At 42.1% G+C, this 20133-nt stretch overlaps 1 protein-coding gene across 1 annotated transcript in view; it reads right to left on the reverse strand.

The window, feature by feature from the left end:
* ophn1 (oligophrenin 1) overlaps positions 1-13744 on the reverse strand; it is a 44312-nt gene extending 30568 nt beyond the window's left edge. The window contains exons 1-2 of the mRNA XM_014137514.2: positions 13229-13744; positions 867-962 (exon numbers count right to left, since the gene is read on the reverse strand). Of these exons, the coding sequence (XP_013992989.1) occupies positions 867-962; positions 13229-13382 (250 nt within the window). The 5' untranslated portion in view covers positions 13383-13744. The remainder of the gene's footprint in view (positions 1-866; positions 963-13228) is intronic.
* Between the last annotated feature and the right edge of the window lie 6389 nt (positions 13745-20133).

The raw sequence follows: 20133 nt of genomic DNA on the forward strand, positions 1-20133 counted from the left end.
CGAAACATTTGACCCAAGTTAAACAATTTTAAGGCAATGCTACCAAATACTAATTGAGTGCATGTAAACTTCTGACCCACTGGGAATGTGATGAAAGAAATAAAAGCTGAAATAGATCATTCTCGCTACTATTATTCTGGCATTTCACATTCTTAAAATAAAGTTATCCTAACTGACCTAAGAATGTTTTTTTGCTAAGGTGTATGTAAACTGCAAATTCAACTGTGTGTGTGATATGTCTTTCCATAAAAATGATGCCAGCTGAATCATGATTTCGACTGGCTGAGAAACACGGCCTGTCTGGCTGTCTGTCCCGACACGTTCATTACTATGAGACAGCAGGAGATATAATTTGAATACTGAAACAATGTTGCAAATGTCGGAGAGACAGACAGCAAGCTTCATACAAATCTCCGCTGTTGAAAACTAAAATGTTAGCCTTAAAGAAATGTGAGATAATGTCTACCTGCTTTTTATAGTGGATATCAAGTTTATAAGTTTCTTGACTGGGATGATGAGACAGTGAATTGTATAGTCAGATGGAACAGAGTAAATGGGCATTTTAATGTCATAGATTTAGCTGGTGGCAATTTGTGGAATGCATTTTTAACCAATCAGCATTAGACCCAACCGTTGTACAATGTCCTTCAAACAATGTGTAGGCAGGTTGCTTCGGAGTCACACCATCACAAGCAACCTAATTCATACTCTTCGAGGAGGTGCTCCCACAAGAATGTGATTTTTACTGCATACAAGGTAATGTATTGCATGCTTTCCACCCCACACTAAGACATTATTCCCATATAGTCTTAGGCTGACCATTGAGGAAAGTGTTTGTGTGACATCACATCCCTATATGAACTTACCAATATTAATCTCGTCATCTGTCAGGGAATCACCAATGAAGTCGAACTGGAACACGTTGAGTGTCTGGGAGAACTTATGAACTGCCACAGAATAACCTTAATAAAAACACATACATTGCATATTATCAACACAATCTACATAATTTGGTAACAAATATAGTGGATGTATTAGGACTTTATAAATTAAACTGTGATTGTTATTTTGATTGCCAAATATTGGGCTTAAATGTGTTTGTTAATCCTACAGCTATTGGATGCAGTAATCATGAGCCTATGAACCAGAGTTACACTGTTAGCACTGAGGCAGTGTGCCCTAGTAGGAAGACCACTTAGTGCAGGGTGAGCTGCACAATCAAGTCTAGTTCTTATAAGCTTCACAGTAAAGCATTAAAAACAATCAAGCAACCCAGAAGTGCTAAAAAAAAGAAAAAGAAAATAAAATAAATAGGCTGCATATGTTAATATGGGCTAAGAAACAAGGTCCATGAAGTCAATAACTTGCTTGTAACAGATGACATTCATATTCTTAAACTCACTTAGATAATACAGTGGTAGCAATACATGGTTATAACATTTATCGAAAAGACAGAATTACCAACGGGGGCAGTGTTGCGGTCTATATAAAGAACCACATTCCTGTTAAGCCTAGAGACTTTCTAATGTTAAATACTGTTGAAGTAATATGGCTACAGGCTCATCTACCTCACCTAAAGCCCATTTTTGTGGGAAGCTGTTATAGACCACCAAGTGCTAACAGTCAGTATCAAATTTTATTGGTCACATACACATGGTTAGCAGATGTTATTGCGAGTGTAGCGAAATGCTTATGCTTCTAGTTCCGACAGTGCAGCAATACCTAACATGTAATCTAATAATTCCACAACAACTACCTAATACACAAAAATCTAAGTAAAGGAATGGAATAAGAATATATACATATAAATATATGATTGAGCAATGACAGAGCGGCACAGGCAATATGCAAAAATGGTATAAAATACAGTGTGATAGAGATAGATAGAGATATACACACACACACACACACACACATACATAGTAATGTATTGCATACATACAACAATAAAGTGACATTATTAAAGTGACTAGTGATCCATTTATTAAAAATCAGCCAATGACTTCAAGTCTGTATGTAAACAGCAATCTCTGTGTTAGTGATGGCTGTTTAACAGTCTGATGGCCTTGAGATAGACGCCATTTTGTTTCCTACCTTCACCACCTGGAGCGGCCTGTCTGGATAACATATGTGAAATGCTTGATAATGTATGTGATAGAGAAGTATATATTCTGGGTGATTTAAAATATTGACTGAATCTCATCAATAAAAAACTTCAAACTGTAACTAGTGCCTGCAACCTGGTTCAGGTTGTCAGTCAACCTACCAGGGTATTTACAAACAGCACAGGAATTAAATCAACATATATTGATAACATCTTTACTAATGCTGCAGAAATTTGCTTTAAAGCAGTATCCAAATCCATAGTATGTAGTGATTACAATATAATAGCCATATCTAGGAAAACCAAAGTACCAAAGGCTGGGCCTAATAGTGTATAAAGAGGTCATACAAGAAATTTCGTAGTGATTCATATGTTGATGATGTAAAGAATATTTGCTGGTCTGTGGTGTGTAATGGGGAGCAACCAGACACTGCACTTGGAATGCTCCTTTTGCCAGAGTGCATAAAACCCCTCGTGAAGAATTAACACATCGACCAAGAAGGCGGATGGTATTGAACCGGATGTCACGAATGGTTAGAATCTAGGAGACCAGAAAAACATGGAGCGTGGCTGTACGTTGAAATGGTAGGAATTTAAATCTCTAGAGATCAGTACATTGCCGGGTTGCTACGGGCATGTAAAATGGTTCTAGCTCTACATTAGACCAGCGTGACAGACCATGTGAGCTGAAAGGTATGTAATGGTTAGAAACTCTGAAACTCTCTCGAAGAAGACTACACAGGAACATTCAGTGTGCAGCTGTTTAAGTACTTTAGTCTAGTAAACTCGACCGAGAACCACCGGGTGGTACTTTGAAAGTTCCAATCTAACGAACACTTCCTCTGGAAGAGCTGTTCGAACAGACACTCCGAGACAGAGAAGCTACAGCTGCAAAGGACATGGTGACCTCTGGTGGACAACCAGAAACTTTGTCGAATTACTCCCCATAGATGGATCGGGTGTTTTCAACAGAAACAGCAAAGCCATACACACGTAAATATGTACATTGCAATTTTTTCGAATGAGCGGCCATTCATATGCAAAGTATTTGCATTACCATGAGCATAGTTATCAGCTGTATGTACGATAGTGGAAGTCCTTTGTCTCTCCCTTTCCCTCTCTTTTGAATCTGACATTTTGTGTAACAAGCAGTCATCTCGGTTTAGTCCACTAGGGACTTTTCATTGCATTGTGTAGTAATCAATGTGTAAGCTATCTTGTGTGATTTTTTTGTTAGTAAATAAATAAGCCAATTTGTATATTGCTGATTCATAATTTATGCTAGGGTTCGTGCAGTTATCCAAGAGTTTTGCGACATTCAGAATGAGACTGATAAGGTAAATAAGAATTAATGAATTGACTGTGACTGATGTAAGATATATTTATATCTTTAGAGTTTAGTCGGGAGATAGTAACTCGTTAAATAACTTTTCCTGTGGTGCCCCAGATTACTACTTATTTGTTATATGATTAATTTAATTGTGTAATAATTGAATGTGGTATGTCACAATCAAACACAATGATTGTCACGACAGCAAGTTGAAGTGACTAAACTGCTTGGAGTTACCCTGGATTGGTCAAAACGTATTGATAAAACAGTAGCTAAGATGGGGAGATGTCTGTCCATAATAAAGCGGTAGTGTGCATTCTTAACACTATGAACAAGGCAGGTCCTACAGGCCCTTGTTTGGTCGCACCTGGACTACTGTTCAGTAGTGTGGTCAGGTGCCACAAAGAGGGACTTGGGAAAATTGCAGTTGGCTCAGAACAGGGCAGCATGGCTGGCCATTAAAAGTACAAGGAGAGCTAACATTAATGACATGCATGTCAATCTCTCATGGCTCAAAGTAGAAGAGAGATTGACATCATCATTATTCGTTTTCGTAAGAGGTGTGAAGGGACCGAGCTGAAGGGACCGAGCTGTCTGTTTAAAATATCCATGCACACCCCACAAGACATGCCACCAGAGGTCTCTTTACAGTCACCAAGTCCAGAACAGACTATGGGAGGAGCACGGTACTACATAGAGCCATGACTATATGGAACTCTATTCCACAACAGGTAACTGACGCAGTAAGTAAAGTAAATATACAACTTATGCAGTAAGTAAATATACGCAGTAAGTAAATATACAACTTATGGAACAGTGGGAACTGTGAAGTAACAAACGTAGGCACAGACACCGGCACAGACACATGCATACACACGATAACATGCACACTGTACTGTATGGATTTTGTCTGGTAGATATGTGGTAGTGGAGTATGGGCCTGAGGGCACACAATGTGTTGTGAATTCTGTAATTTATGTATTATAATGTTTAAAAAAAAATGTATAGCTGCCTTAATTTTGCTGGACCCCAGGAAGAGTCGCTGCTGCCAGGGATCCATAATAAATACAAGTATCGTGTAACGTGGCAAGGAAACAAAGAACGAAGTGGATTTAACTTTTTTAGGAAAACAGCTCTGATGTTGGAAACAAATATCCTTATGTTGTCATCAAGTCACAATGCTTTAGGACCAAAGCGTTTGTCTACTTCATGTTTTCATTTGGTTTAGAGCAGAGACATTCAATCCCCTCCTGGATCAAGAGCCCTGTTGCCTAAATGGTTTATTTTTTATAGCGCTCCTTGTGTGCACATTCGGATATACCGTATGGTATAGGAAAGGTATGACAATCTGGATACGTAATCGTCCGAAGTGGTTTCAACAGGCTCTTCCGTTGCGACGCCGCCGAAGGCCCATCTGCTAGCCCCGGCCCGCAAGCTGTCTGAATCGCTGTCTCTCCAGCTCGCCATAAAGCCTTTTTGAAATCTGACACGGCGGCTGGGTTAACAAGTTAAGCTTTATTTGATGTATAACACTTGTATTTTCATGAATGTTAAATATTAATATTTCTGTAATTTGAATTTCGTGTTCTGCAATTTCACCGGATGTTGTCAAGGTGTGCGCTAGCGGGACGCCTAGCCATAACAGGTTTTAACCTTTATTTAACTAGGCAAGTCAGTTAAGAACAAATTCTTATTTACAATGACGGCCTACACAAAGCTCCACAGATGCATAGAATATCTGCTTTGAGAAGTCTATGTTCTCTCTCTCTCTTCTCTAGCTTTATTGTGATGTATTACACTTGTGATTTTATGAAAGTTAAATATTTATAATACTGTAGTTTCAATTCCGCGCTCTGCAATTTCACCGGATATTGGCCAGGTGGGATGCTACCGTCCTACCTGCCCATAAGAAGTTAACTTCTGTAACCGTAAAAGCCTTGGTTTCATGCATGTTAACACCAGAAGCCTCCTCCATAAGTTTGTTTTATTCACTGCTTTAGCATACTCCGCCAACCCTGATGTCCTAACCATGTCTGAATCCTGGCTTAGGAAGGCCACCAAAAATCCAGACATTTCCACAAAAGTCCCCAACTACAACATTTTCCAACAAGATAGAACTGCCAAAAGGGGCAGAGTTGCAATCTACTGCAGAGATAGCCTGCAGAGTTCTGTCATACTATCCAGGTCTGTGCCCAAACAATTAGAGATTCTACTTTTAAAAATCCACCTTTCCAGAAACAAGTCTCTCACTGTTGCCGCTTGTTATAGACCCCCCCCCCCTCAGCCCCCAGCTGAGCACTGGACACCATATGTGAATTGATTGCCCCCCATCTATCTTCAGAGCTCGTACTGTTAGGTGACCTAAACTGGGACATGCTTAACACCCCGGCCGTCCTACTAGATGCCCTCAATCTCACACAAATGATCAAGGAACCTACCAGGTACAACCCTAAATCCGTAACCATGGGCACCCTCTTAGATATCATCCTGACCAACTTGCCCTCTAAATACACCTCTGCTGTCTTCAACCAGGATCTCAGCAATCACTGCCTCATTGCCTGCGTCCATAATGGATCCGTGGTCAAACGACCACCCATCACTGTCAAACGCTCCCTAAAACACTTCAGCGAGCAGGCCTTTCTAAACGACCTGGCCCGGGTATCCTGGAAGGATATTGACCTCATCCCGTCAGTAGAGGATGCCTGGTTGCTCTTTAAAAGTGCTTTCCTCACCATCTTAAATAAGCATGCCCCATTCAACAACATTGAGAACTAAGAACAGATATAGCCCTTGGATCACCCCAGCCTTGACTGCCCTTGACCAGCACAAAAACATCCTGTGGCGTTCTGCATTAGCATCGAATAGCCCCCGCGATATGCAACTTTTCAGGGAAGTCAGGAACCAATATACACAGTCAGTTAGGAAAGCTAAGGCTAGCTTTTTCAAACAGAAATTTGCATCCTGTAGCACTAATTCCAAAAAATGTTGGGACACTGAAGTCCATGGAGAATAAGTGCACCTCCAAGCTGCCCACTGCACTGAGGCTAGGAAAATCTTAGCCTTCCCTGTAGCTCAGTTGGTAGAGCATGGTGTTTGCAACGCCAGGGTTGTGGGTTCGATTCCCACGGGGGGCCAGCACAGAAAAAAATGTAAGTCGCTCTGGATAAGAGCGTCTGCTAAATGACTAAAATGTAACACTGTCACCAGCTGGCCATGCTTTCCACCTGGCTCCCGCTACCCCGGCCAACAGCTCTGCACCCCCTGCATCAACTTGCCCAAGCCCCCGCCCACTTCTCCTTCACCCAAATCCAGACAGCTGATGTACTGAAAGTCTATGGGGGTGCCACAGGGCTAAATTCTCGGGCCGATACTCTCTGTATATATCAATGTCGTCGCTCTTGCTGCTGGTGATTCTCTGATCCACCTCTACGCAGACGACATCATTCTGTATATATCTGGCCCTTCTTTGGACACTGTGTTAAACCTCCAAAACGAGCTTCAATACCATACAACACTCCTTCCGTGGCCTACAACTGCTCTTAAATGCTAGTAAAACTAAATACATGCTCTTCAACCGATTGCTGCCCACACCCACCCGCCCGACTAGCATCACTACTCTGGACGGTTCTGACTTAGAATATGTGGACAACTAGAAATACCTAGGTGCCTGGTTAGACTGTAAACTCTCCGTCCAGAGTCACATTAAGCATCTCCAATCCAAGATGTAATCTAGAAGTGGCTTCCTATTTCGCAACAAAACATCCTTCACTCATGCTGCCAAACATACCCTCATAAATCTGACCATCCTACCGATCCTCAACTTCGGCGATGTCATCTACAAAACAGCCTCCAACACTCTACTCAACAAATTGGTTGCAGTCTATCACAGTGCCATCTGTTTTGTCACCAAAGCCCCATATACTACCCACCACTGCGACCTGTATGCTCTCGTTGGCTGGCCCTCGCTTCATATTTGTCGCCAAACCCACTGGATCCAGGTCATCTATACATCTTTGCTAGGTAAAGCCCCGCCTTATCTCAGCTCACTGGTCACCATAGCAACACCCACCATAGCACATGCTCCAGCAGGTACATTCCACTGGTCATCCCCAAAGCCAACACCTCGTTTGGCTGCCTTTCCTTCCAGTTCTCAGCTGCCAATGACTGGAACGAATTGCAAAAATCTCTGAAGCTGGAGTCATATCTCCCTCTCTAACTTTAAGCGTCAGCTGTCAGAACAGCATTCATTTTTAGGCGAAATTAGGCGCGATTTTACCTGGCATAGAAAAATTGCTCACTCGTCAGGACACTCGTTGTTCAGAGGAGCTAGCCAACACAGCTAACACAATCACTTCAAAATAAAGCTGGAAAGACTGCAAACTAGCTGCACTTAATTTAGTTAGACTTTTTTTTTTTTATGTACATTTCTTTGTATAGATCATAAAAATTATGCCAGCTGATTCATGATTTCGACTGGCTGAGAAACGTTGCCTGCGCGCGTCTCGTCCCAACACGTTCATTACTATGGAACCGCTAGAGATCGAATTTGAATACTGAAACAATGTTGCCCTCTGTCTCTCCGACATTTGCAAGGTTTATACAAATATCCGCTGTTGAAAACAAATGTTAGTCTAAAAGAAATGTGACATAATGTCTAGATGCTTTTTATAGTGGAGAGCAAGTTTAGAAATTGCTTGGCTGGGCTGGTGAGACAGTGGATCGCGCAGTCAGATTAAACAGAGTAAATAAGCATTTTAATGTCATAGATTTAGCCGGTGGTAACTTGTGGAATAGACACCAGCTGGAATGCTGTTACCCAATCAGCCTTCAAGATTAGACCCACCCATTGTATAATATACAGATAAATAAGACATGGACATGCTAATGGCTAGAATGGTTCTTCAGGTTGGGGCATAGATCAACAAGGTAAAACACTACAAGAGCTGTGGGCAAACTCAGCTCTAGGTTCAGCCTACTTCGCTGGACCCAGAATTAGGAACGTTGCTACACTGCTTAATTGCCGACTCCTGCTCTGCTGCCAAATACATTCTTAAATTACATCAGAAGAGGCGTGTCAAATTCCTTTCACCTCAGAGGTGTGCCAATGAGGAGGACCAAGATAGACAGACTAGTGAAACCGGTATGAAATAGCTGGCTAGTTAGCGGTGCGCGCTAGAAACATTTGAAATCGGTGAAGTCACTCGCTCTGAGTCCTTGAAGTAGTTGTTTCCCTGCTCTGCAAGGACCGGGGCTTTGTGGAGCAATAGGTAACAGTCCTTCAACGGTGACTGTTGTTGATGTGTGCAGAGGGTCCCTGGTTCAAGCCCAGGTTGGGGAGAGGAGAGGGACAGAAGCAATACTGTTACACAGGGCTGCAGTGGAGCAGGTCGAGATCTTCAAGTTCCTCTGAGTCCAAATCACTAAAGACTTAAAATGGTCCAAACACACACTCTACATGTGCATGGTCCTGAAGAAGGTGTGACAGGGCCTCTTCCCCCTCAAGAGGTTGAAATAGTTTGGCATGGGCCCTGAAAGTTCTACAGCTGTACCATAGAGCATCTTGACTGGCTGCATCACTGCCTAGTATGGCAACAGCACTGCCCTCGATCGCATAGCACTACAGAGGGTGGTGTGGACAGCTCCCTGCCATCCAGGACACCTATATCAGGTGGTATGGAAAGAAAGCCCGGAAAATCGTTAGTCTATGGCTTGGCTGGTTGGAGTCTATTCTCTCTGCTTCCACACGGCAAGCGGTACTGGTGCATCAAGTCTGACACCAACAGGCTCTTGAACAGCTTCTATCCCAAGGAATAAGACCGATAAATAGCCAACAAAATAAAACAAATTGTATTTGTCACACGCGCCGAATACAGATGTAGACCTTACCGTGAAATGCTTACTTAACCAACAATGCAGTTGAAGAAAGAGTTAAAATATTTACTAAATAAACTAAAGTAAAAAAATATATATCTAAATCAAAAAGTAACATACATTTACATAACAATAATGAGGCTATATACAGGGGGTACCGGTACCGAGTCAATGTGCGGGGGCACAGGTTAGTCGGGGTAATTTGTAAAGTGACTATGCATAGTTAATAAACAGAGAGTAGCAGCAGTGTAAAAACAAAGGCGTGTGTGTGTGTGTGTGTGTGTGTGGGGGGGGGGGCATTGATTAGTTTAGTTGTCCAGCAGTCTTTTGGCTTGGAGGTAGAAGCTATTAAGGAGCCTTTTGGTCCTAGACTTTCCGCTCCGGTACCGCTTGCCGTGCGGTAGCAGAGAGAACAGTCTGACTTGGGTGACTGAATAACTACACGGACTGAGTTAACCTTGTATCTTTATTGACCTTTTGTTTTTGCACTGTCTCTATGCACACTCACAGGGCCCTACATACTCACTCCATCCTCTGCTTACTCACACATAATATGCACATACATTTATACCGACTCTACACACACCCACATACAAGCTGCTGCTACTCTGTGTATCTTATATCCTGTTGCCTAGTCAACCCTATACATATCTACCTCTATCACTCCAGTATCCCTGCACATTGTAAATATGGAATTGGAACTGACCCTGTATATACTAAAGTATGCGCACATTTGTGTTCTTCATATTTCTCATGTTTTTCTTGTATTACATTGTTATTGATTATTACATTGTTAGATTGAGTTAGCAAGAAAGGCATTTCACTGTACTTGCGCATGTGACAAGAAAAACTTGAAATAATAACCCATCCTTTCAGTCAAAGGAAAAGCTATTATTAGGGTTTTTCATTTTTTATAAAGTCCACCTCCTCCTGAGTTTTACACAACACTGAGTGTATAAAACATTAAGTACACCTTACTAATATGGAGTTGCACCCTCTTTTGCCCTCAGAACAGGCTCAATTCAGCAGCGCATGGACTCTACTACGCATCGAAAGCATTCCACAGGGATGCTGACCCATGTAGACTAATGCTTCCCACAGTTGTGTCAAGTTGGCTGGATGTCCTTTGGGTGGTGGACCATTCTTGATACACACAAGAAACATGAAACATGTTGAGCATGAAAAACCCAGCAGCGTTGCAGTTCTTGACACACTAAAACCAGTGCACCTGGCACCTACTACCATACCCTGTTCAAAAGGCACTTAAATATTTTGTCTTGCCATTCACCCTCTGAATGGCACACATACACAATCCATGTCTCAAGGCTTAAAATCCTTTAACCTGTCTCCTCCCCTTCATCGACACTGATTGAACTGGATATAAGAGGTGACATCAATAATGGATCATAGCTTTCAGCTGGATTCACCTGGTCAGTCTGTCATCGAAAGAGCAGTAGGGCTGGGAATTGCCAGGGACCTCACGATACGACATTATCACAATACTTACGTGCAGGTACAATATATATTGCGATCCTATACTGCGATTTGACGTTCCAAACATATTGCTCAGTATGTGTCTGCTGCAGAGATACAAGAAAGCATGAGAAAACAAGTTTTGATCAGTGAGGTAAACAAAAGTGCTGAAAACATATTGGCTCACTATTTAAAAAGAAGCTGGAGAACAAGCTATAGGATGAAAAATACTGTTTTTACTCAGGTACAGCAGACTAACGCTAGCAAACGCCACACACAGTACCTACATATATCATTAACTCCACTTCAAAAAATATGATAAATATTTTCAGGATGGTAAAACACTTTCAGTGTAAACTTCAATGACTAAAACCAGATATAAAGTATAAAGAAAAGATAATGGAGCAATTTATTGGAGCCCCCACTGACTTTGCTATAATGTTTTAGTCACTCAAACATAAGAACACGGCAATAGCCATTGCAACATTTGTGGAATTGCAGGAAATTAGCTTTAACAATAATAATTTTAAAAAAGTCTTTGCCCCATGGCAAAATTTGTAAAATTGCAGCTTTAAAACAGCAACATTATGTCTCAGCAGCCAAGAGGGTCTCTAAAATGTATGGTCGGAGAGTATGCCATTGGCCACGCCCACTACCACCCCCCCCCACCACACTAACTTTACTACCGCTGCTAAAGAAATCCTAGGGGACTCACTGTGGACTTGTTTGCACCCCCAGATGGGTGTTGTTAGGCCTATGACTTATGATAACTCAGTATATCATGGGGGGGAACTCTTATTTCAGACCAATCCCTTGTACCTCGACAATGAACACTCTTCAAGTGATCCCCCAGTTATCACCAAGACTGAATAAGTGACATATCCCCTACTCAGCACTTCATCTCTCTTTACAATGGCAGTTTCTGTTTTCAAGATAAAAAGCTTGACATTGGTGAATTGGGCTACGGAATGGAATCTTGGTGGGTCAAACAATGCAAATACTGTTCCAGTCATTTGGTCCTATACCAAGAGGCAGTGGTACTCATGGAGAATGTCCAAGAGCTGACGTTTGGGATTAGCACAGTGGTACTTCGGTGAAATACTGAAGTTAGCCTTCAATAGCTTAAGTAAGATCAACTCCAACAGTGCAAAAGGCATCAACCAAGTTTTTGTAAACACAAGGGCAAACACACTGGTCAGCATACATTATTTGGTTGATGAGTTGTACATTTTTGCTTCCTTGAGACCTGCAAAGGCAGCATTCTCGCTTTTTATGTAGAGTAGAATATCATATGGCAGTGGTTTTGGTGGAGAGAAAACAGGAAGGAAAAGAGACAGGACCATGGCATGGATAATAAACGCAGAGCACGACAACATTGACAAAAACATGGTTATAACGTATGCTACAAGTTCATCTTGTGTATAATAAGGAATCACTAAGGGCTTCCATTGTTTACTTATGCTTGTTTAGCACGTGGTTTGGGTGTGGTTATAGACTGTGCTGCAAACATCAAATCATATTTTTCTATGATTTAAACATTTATGCCTACCTACATAAGGCCTCTAAATGATTCCTGATCTTGACTCCATAGGCTATCCACCATCAGTGCTCTGTGGATTTGGACTGACTTTATGAAGCATAGTATAGAAGGTGCATGAGTCACATGTGGGGCGGCAGGTAGCCTAGTGGTTAGAGCATTGGACTACTAACCGAAAGGTTGCAAGATCGAATGCCCGAGCTGACAAGGTAAAAATCTGTCATTCTGCCCCTGAACAAGGCAGTTAACCCACTGTTCCTAGGCCGTCATTGAAAATAAGAATTTGTTCTTATCTGACATGCCTAGTTAAATAAAAGGCAAACATGCACAAGTCAGCATGGAATGAGTCATACCAGGGTTCAGAGTTCATTTACAATGTAGCTTTAAGTTGTCTATCAGGTCATGTTTTTGACATCTTAAGTCGGTTACATAAAGAATAGTCTGCTGTCACAGCCCACTGCCATCCACTCATTTCTTATCAAGAAAAGTTCAATGTTAGGCTGATAAATCGGTTGAAATTGTGTTCTCGTAATTCAGCTGCTAATCAAATGATGAACTTGTGGTTGAAGTGCATTCACACATGTATTTTTACAGGAATCCATCAGGACAACAGATGCAAGGAGTCAGATGGGTTTAATTTGGAGAGGGCCAGCCCTCTCCCCTTTTCACACCACTGCACAGTGTGCATCTTTCAAATTGGCTAGAGTAGATTCTTTCCATCTGTCAGGCTCTGCTTCACCATATCTAATCAGATTATCTAGTGGTCAAGTGAAAGCATCAGGCAGGCTTTGTTTTTGGAAACAATTGCCCAACAATGAGGTTCCTCTCCTACAAACAGTGTGTAGGCTGTCTCGTGAGCCACAAACAGCCTATAAAGTAATACATTAAAAAGGGGAGAAAGACAGAAGCTTACCCTTGATTGCATTGATTACACTGTTGCCATCTTTGATTACATCTTTGAGAAATTTGCTTGTTCTTTCCAATTCTAATTCATAGCATTTTAGTCTTTCTCTAAAATCCGGACTATCCCCATAGCAGTCGCTGAACTCAAGCGGAGGATGCCCCATTACTTATTTGTAGAATGTTGTGCAGCAGCCTAGATGTTGGAATGAGAAATCTTCGGATTAAAACAACATATTGCAGAACATTGATCAATTTTCCAGGTTGAGATTTGGTTAGCCCGCTCCTCCAAAAATGAATGCAGTCGAACCGGACCCGTGAAACGCAGTAATTCTTGATGAGAGATTCTTGAAGCATTCATTCATCAAGTAAACAATGTTAGGTGATTTTTGTTATAAAGTATCTTCGAGTATATCTGGGTCCCGTTTTTTACATCTCATAAAGGTTTTTTCCTTGGGATACTTTTTCCTTTTTGCGGGGGTTAAAATAGTGACTTGCGAAAAGCGGCTTGGCCAAGCACATCCTCCTTTCACACCCATAGTAGAATTCTTAAAGGGACAGCTACACAAAAATATTTTCCATATGCACGATTTTGATGATATAAAATTGGAGATGTGTTAATACATTGTGATATTTGACTGCCTTTGTCTATTCATTTGTGTTTACTTCGTGTCAACTTGACAAGGCAAGACAATATACTTTGTTTGTTCTCTGAACCACTCTTGAACAGTGCAACGGCATAGTCAAATGTTCCATAATTTGCTAATATGCTGTGTTCATAAATGGTAAAAATATACGACTGGGAAAAATCCAACTGGTAATTAGTAACTAGTGGGAAACTCCTCTATCATCCCTGAGCTCCAACTTCTCCCACATGCTGACCTCCCCTAATAAGGATATTACCTCTATAACAGCATTTTCCACAGTTAAATCCAACAACAAAACATTATTTATAAAACGCAATCTATTAATATAGATTTTGAACATATCATTTGTCTAAAAGCATGGTAGCTGTACCTTTAGTGTATCGTTGATGAAGCTTGTTAGCCATTAGCCAATCAGCATTTCTCAACAAGTTCAAAGCAAGTAAATGCTTACAACTGGTATTTGCGAGTTCACAACTAGTAATTACCAATTGGCTATGAACGCAGCATTATTATTAACTGCTGCTGTAAACACATTTTCTATAAAAATGTCTATACACACCAGCATATACATAAATATTTATATTCCAGACTCTAACATTGCTCGTTCAAAATTTTCTACATTTCTAAATTCCTTTATTTTCATTTTTGGGATTTGCGTGTATAGTATTGTTAGGTATTACTGCATTGTTGGAGCTAGGAACATAAGCAGTTCGCTACACTCACGATAACATTTGCAAAATATATGTACGCAACCAAATCAAATTTGATTTGATATTGAACAGGCAAAAGCGGTGAGGGAGGAGTACCCTTTTCAAATCGAACAGTAATCTCTGCTGCTTGGTCATGTTGTCAACAAGGCAGCATGGCATCATCCAGAAACATACAACATATCTTTTCCATAAAATATATGTTTGAATTTTCTAAATATACTGAACAAAAATATAAATGCAACATGCAACAATTTGTAAGATAATTTTTATTTATTTGTTTATTTAACTTTTTTTTAGCTAGGCAAGTCAGTTATGAACAAATTCTTATTTACAATGACGGCCTACCCCGGCCAAATCCGGATGACACAGGGTCAATTGCTCGCCGCCCTATGGGACAGCCGGATGTGATACAGCCTGGAATCAAAGCAGGGACTGTAGTGACGCCTCTTGCACTGAGATGCAGTGACTTACACCGCTGCGCCACTCGGGAGCCAAGTTATGGTTACAGTTCATATAAGGAAATCAGTCAATTGAAATGAATTCATTAGCCCTATTCTATGGATTTCACATGACTGGGCAGGGATGCAGGCATGGGTGGGCCTAGGAGGGCATATGCAGACAGGCCCACCCACTGGGGAGTCAGGCCCAGCCAATCAGAATGAGTTTTTCCCAACAAAATGACTTTATTACAGACAGAAATACTCCTTATCAAAAGCAATCACTTTTGCATGTGAAAACACAGAATCTTACTCATTACTCCATGTGTTTAATTACGTCACTTTTTTTTTGGAGCCGACTTCACCATGGGCTTTGAACGGGGCACCTGGCTCATGCCTGGGATGCAGCCCTGTTCCAAAAAGAATGCTATCAACTTTCACTTGGTGCAAAACACGCCTATCCGGGCACCCGGGGCCAGATTAATCGAATCCCCTTATAATAAACTGGGTAGTTTGGGTCCTGGATGCTGATTGGCTGAAAGCCAAGGTATAATATCAAACAATACCATGGGTATTATGCAAAATTACTTGTTTACAGTTCTAATTATGTTGGTAAACAGTTTATAATAGCAATAAGGCACCTTTGGGGGTTTGTGGTATATTTCCAATAATATACCATGGCTAAGGGCTGTATCCAGGAACTCAGCATTGCTTTGTGCATAAGAACAGCCCTTATCCTTGGTATATTGGCCAAAAAACCACACCTCCTCGGGCCTTATTGCTCAATTATATAGCTCAGTGATTATTTGCATCAGTCACCGTTTATACTAGTATTGCATCCTAACCGTAATGTATTCCTTTTGAATAAGTGCTAATCTTAGAAATTCTCAAAACATCTTAGTAATTCTAAAACATAAACATTTGTCTACTTTGTCTAGTTTGTCAGCTTTTTTTCTCTCCAGCCTGTAACTCCAGCCTGTAACTTTGGTTATTAATGATGCATAACCAAATGAGAAGGTGATATTTACCACTAACCTTGTCCACAGGCTAATGCACACAGGACTCCCTAAAAACACATAACTTCAATACAAGTAACTTTTCATAGGAGAGGAGGTTAGGAGAGCATTTTCACTAAGCCTAACCCTTTTCGTAATCTTAACCTAATTCTCCTAACCTGCTATGAAAAAATTGTAGCTGTATCAAAGTGGCGTGTTTTTTCAGAATCTCTATTGTGAACAGCACATATACTGTAAGCCTGGTACATCAACGATTCCAAGGTGGCCTTAGTGGGAGTGACCATACTAAGTAAAGTATTTGTGCTTGTGGTGTGCTAGCGTACAGGTAGGGTTAGGGGGAAGTTGTTGTGGGAGAAGATTGGTTGGTAGATTAAGCCAAATATGCCTATGCGCCGGGAGTTTCTCTCAGTCTTTTTTTACCCATCCACCACCTTCGGAGGACTCATCTTTTTTGGTTTTACAACTTTTCTGCGACATATACATACATTTTACATATACATTTTACGTACATGGTACTTTTATATACAGCAATCACATAACAACAATACATTGCTTCTCTCAGTCTTTCTGTATTAGCAAGTTCGACGTGTTGGTACAACAGACTTCATGAATTAAAAAGGAAAAGCTGAAATGTCTTGAGTCAATATGTATCCAACCCCTTTGTTATGGCAAGCATAATAAGTTCAGGAGTAAACATTTCCTGAACAAGTCACATAATGAGTTGCATGGACTCACTCTGAAATCAAATCAAATCAAATTGTATTAGTCACATGTGCCAAATACAACCTTACAGTGAAATGCTAACTTACGAGCCCCTAACCAACAGTGCAGTTTCAAAAAATACGGATAAGAATAAGAGATAAAAGTAACAAGTAATTAAAGAGCAGCAGTTAAAAAATAACAATATATACGGGGGGGTGCCGGTACAGAGTTAATGTGCGGGGGCACCGGTTAGTTGAGGTAGTATGTACATGTAGGTAGAGTTATTAAAGTGACTATGCATAGATAACAACAGAGAGTGGCAGTGGTGTGGAGGGGGGGGGGGGAGTCATTTGACTAGATGTTCAGGAGTCTTATGGCTTGGGGGTAGAAGCTGTTTAAAAGCCTCTTGGACTTAGACTTGGTGCTCCGGTACTGCTTGCCATGTGGTAGCAGAGAAAACAGTCTTTGACTCGGGTGGCTGGAGTATTTGACAATTCTTAGGGCCTTCCTCTGACACCGCCTGGTATAGAGGTCCTGGATGGTAGGAAGCTTGGCCCCAGTGATGTACTGGGCCATTTGCACTACCCTCTGTAGTGCCTTGCGGTCGGAGGCCGAGTAGTTGCCATACCAGGCAGTGATGCAACCAGTCAGGATGCTCTCGATGGTGCAGCTGTAGAACCTTTTGAGGATCTGAGGAACCATGCCAAATCTTTTCAGTCTCCTGAGGGAGAATAGGTTTTGTCGAGCCCGCTTCACGACTGTCATGGTGTGCTTGGACCCTGTTAGTTTGTTGGTGATGTGGACACCAAGGAATTTGAAGCTCTCAACCTGCTCCACTGCAGCCCCGTCGATGAGAATGGGGGCATGCTCGGTCCTCTTTTTCCTGTAGTCCACAATCATCTCCTTTGTCTTGATCACATTGAGGGAGAGGTTGTTGACCTGGCACCACATGGCCAGGTCTCTGACCTCCTCCCTATAGGCTGTGTCGTTGTTGTTGGTGATCAGGGCTACCACTGTTGTGTCGTCGGCAAATTTAATGATGGTGTTGGAGTCGTGCCTGGCCGTGCAGTCATGAGTGAACAGTGAATACAGGTGGGGGCTGAGCATGCACCCATGAGTGGTCCCAGTGTTGAGGATCAGCGTGGCGGATGTGTCGTTACCTACCCTTACTACCTGGAGGCGGCCCGTCAGGAAGTCCAGGATCCAGTTGTAGAGGGAGGTGTTTAGTTCCAGGGTCCTTAGCTTATTGATGAGCCTTGAGGGCACCATGGTAGTCAATGAATAGCAATCTCACATACAGTAGGTTTTCCTTTTGTCCAGGTGGGAAAGGGCAGTGTTGAGTGCAATAGAGACGGCTTCATCTGTGGATCTGTTGGGGCGGTATGCAAATTGGAGTGGGTCTGGGGTTTCTGGGATGATGATTTTGATGTGAACCATGACCAGACTTTCAAAGCACTTCATGGCTACAGATGTGATTGCTACGGGTCGGTAGTTATTTAGGCAGGTTACCTTAGTGTTCTTGGGCACAGGGACTATGGTGGTCTGCTTAAAATGTTGGTATTACAGACTCGGACAGGAAGAGGTTGAAAATGTCAGTGAAGACACTTGCTAGTTGGTCAGCGCATGCTCGCAGTACATGTCCTGGTAATCCGTCTGGCCCTGCGGCCTTGTGAATGTTGACCTGTTTAAAGGTCTTACTCACATCGGCTGCGGAGAGCGTGATCACACAGTCTTCTGGTACAGCTGGTGCTCTCATGCATGTTTCAGTGTTATTTGCCTCGAAGCGAGCATAGAAGTAGTTTAGCTCATCCGGTAGGCTCGTGTCACTGGGCAGCTCTCGGCTCTGATTCCCTTTGTAGTCTGTAATGGTTTGCAGGCCCTGCCACATCCAAAGAGCGTCAGAGCCGGTGTAGAACGACTCGATCTTAGTCCCGTATTGACGCTTTGCCTGTTTAATGGTTCGTCGGAGGGCATAGCGGGATTTCCTATAAGCTTCCGGGTTAAGAGTCCCGCTCCTTGAAAGCGGCAGCTCTAGCCTTTAGCTCCGTGTGGATTCTGCCTGTAATCCATGGCTTCTGGTTGGGGTATGTACGTACGGTCACTGTGGGGACGACGTCATCGATGCACTTATTGATGAAGCCAATGACAGGAATCCCTCAACATATTCCAGTCTGTGCCAGCAAAACAGCCCTGTAGTTTAGCATCTGCTTCATCTGATCACTGTTTTATTGATCTAGTTGCTGGTGCTTCCTGCTTACATTTTTGCTTGTAAGCAGGAATCAGGAGGATGGAATTATGGTCAGATTTGCCAAATGGAGGGCGAGGGAGAGCTTTGTATGCATCTCTGTGTGTGGAGTATAGGTGGTCCAGAGTTATTTTCCCGCTGGTTGCACATTTAACATGCTGATAGAAATTTGGTAAAACTGATTTACGTTTCCCTACATTAATGTCCCTGGCTACTAGGAGCGCCGCCTCTGGGTGAGCGTTTTCTTGTTTGCTTATGGCGGAATACAGCTCATTCAATGCTATCTTAGTGCCAGCCTCTGACTGTGGTGGTATGTAAACAGCTACAAAGAATACAGATGAAAACTCTCTCGGTAGGTAGTGTGGTCTGCAGCTTATCATGAGAAACTCTACCTCAGGCGAGCAATTGCTCGAGACCTCCTTAGATATCGTGCACCAGCTGTTGTTTACAAAAATACATAGACCGCCTCCCCTTGTCTTACCAGGTGCCTCTATTCTATCCTGCTGGTACATCGTATAACCAGCCAGCTGTATGTTGATATTGTCGTCGTTCAGCCACGACTCCGTGAAGGATTAGATGTTACAGTTTTTAATGTCCCGTTGGTTGTTTAATCTTCCCAGTAACTCGTCCATTCTATTGCATGTTTGCTAGCAGAATTGATGGAAGTGGGGGTTTATTCGATCGCCTCTGACTTCTCAGAAGGTAGCCCGCTCTCAGGCCTCTCTTTCTGCGCCTCCTCTTGAAGCAGATCACTGGGGTCGGGGCTTGTTCCCGAGGGAGCCGTATATCCTACGCCTCGGGCTCATTAGAGTCGTGAAAGAAGAAAAAGGATTCTGCTGGTCAGTGGTGAGTAATCGCAGTCCTGATGTCTGGAAGTTATTTTCGGTATGTACAAAAGGAGTAAAAAAATAAGTTACAAACAACGCAGATAAACGAACAAAAAACAGAATCGGTTGCTAAAATGTAAAGCGTCTGCCTTCTGCTCCGGAGTCATCAGTGAGCAATAATAGTGTTTACATGATTTTTAAATTACTTTATTGAGCTTCACAATCAATTTAAGATACTTTCGGATGATTTGGACATGATATGCGAAAAATGCTAATATCGGTCCCATGACTTGAATTGGATTTGTGCCACAAAAGCTAAAACGTTAGCATGTGG

The sequence above is a fragment of the Salmo salar genome, chromosome ssa13 (assembly GCF_905237065.1).
Source record: "Salmo salar chromosome ssa13, Ssal_v3.1, whole genome shotgun sequence".
Classification (NCBI taxonomy): Eukaryota; Metazoa; Chordata; class Actinopteri; order Salmoniformes; family Salmonidae; genus Salmo; species Salmo salar.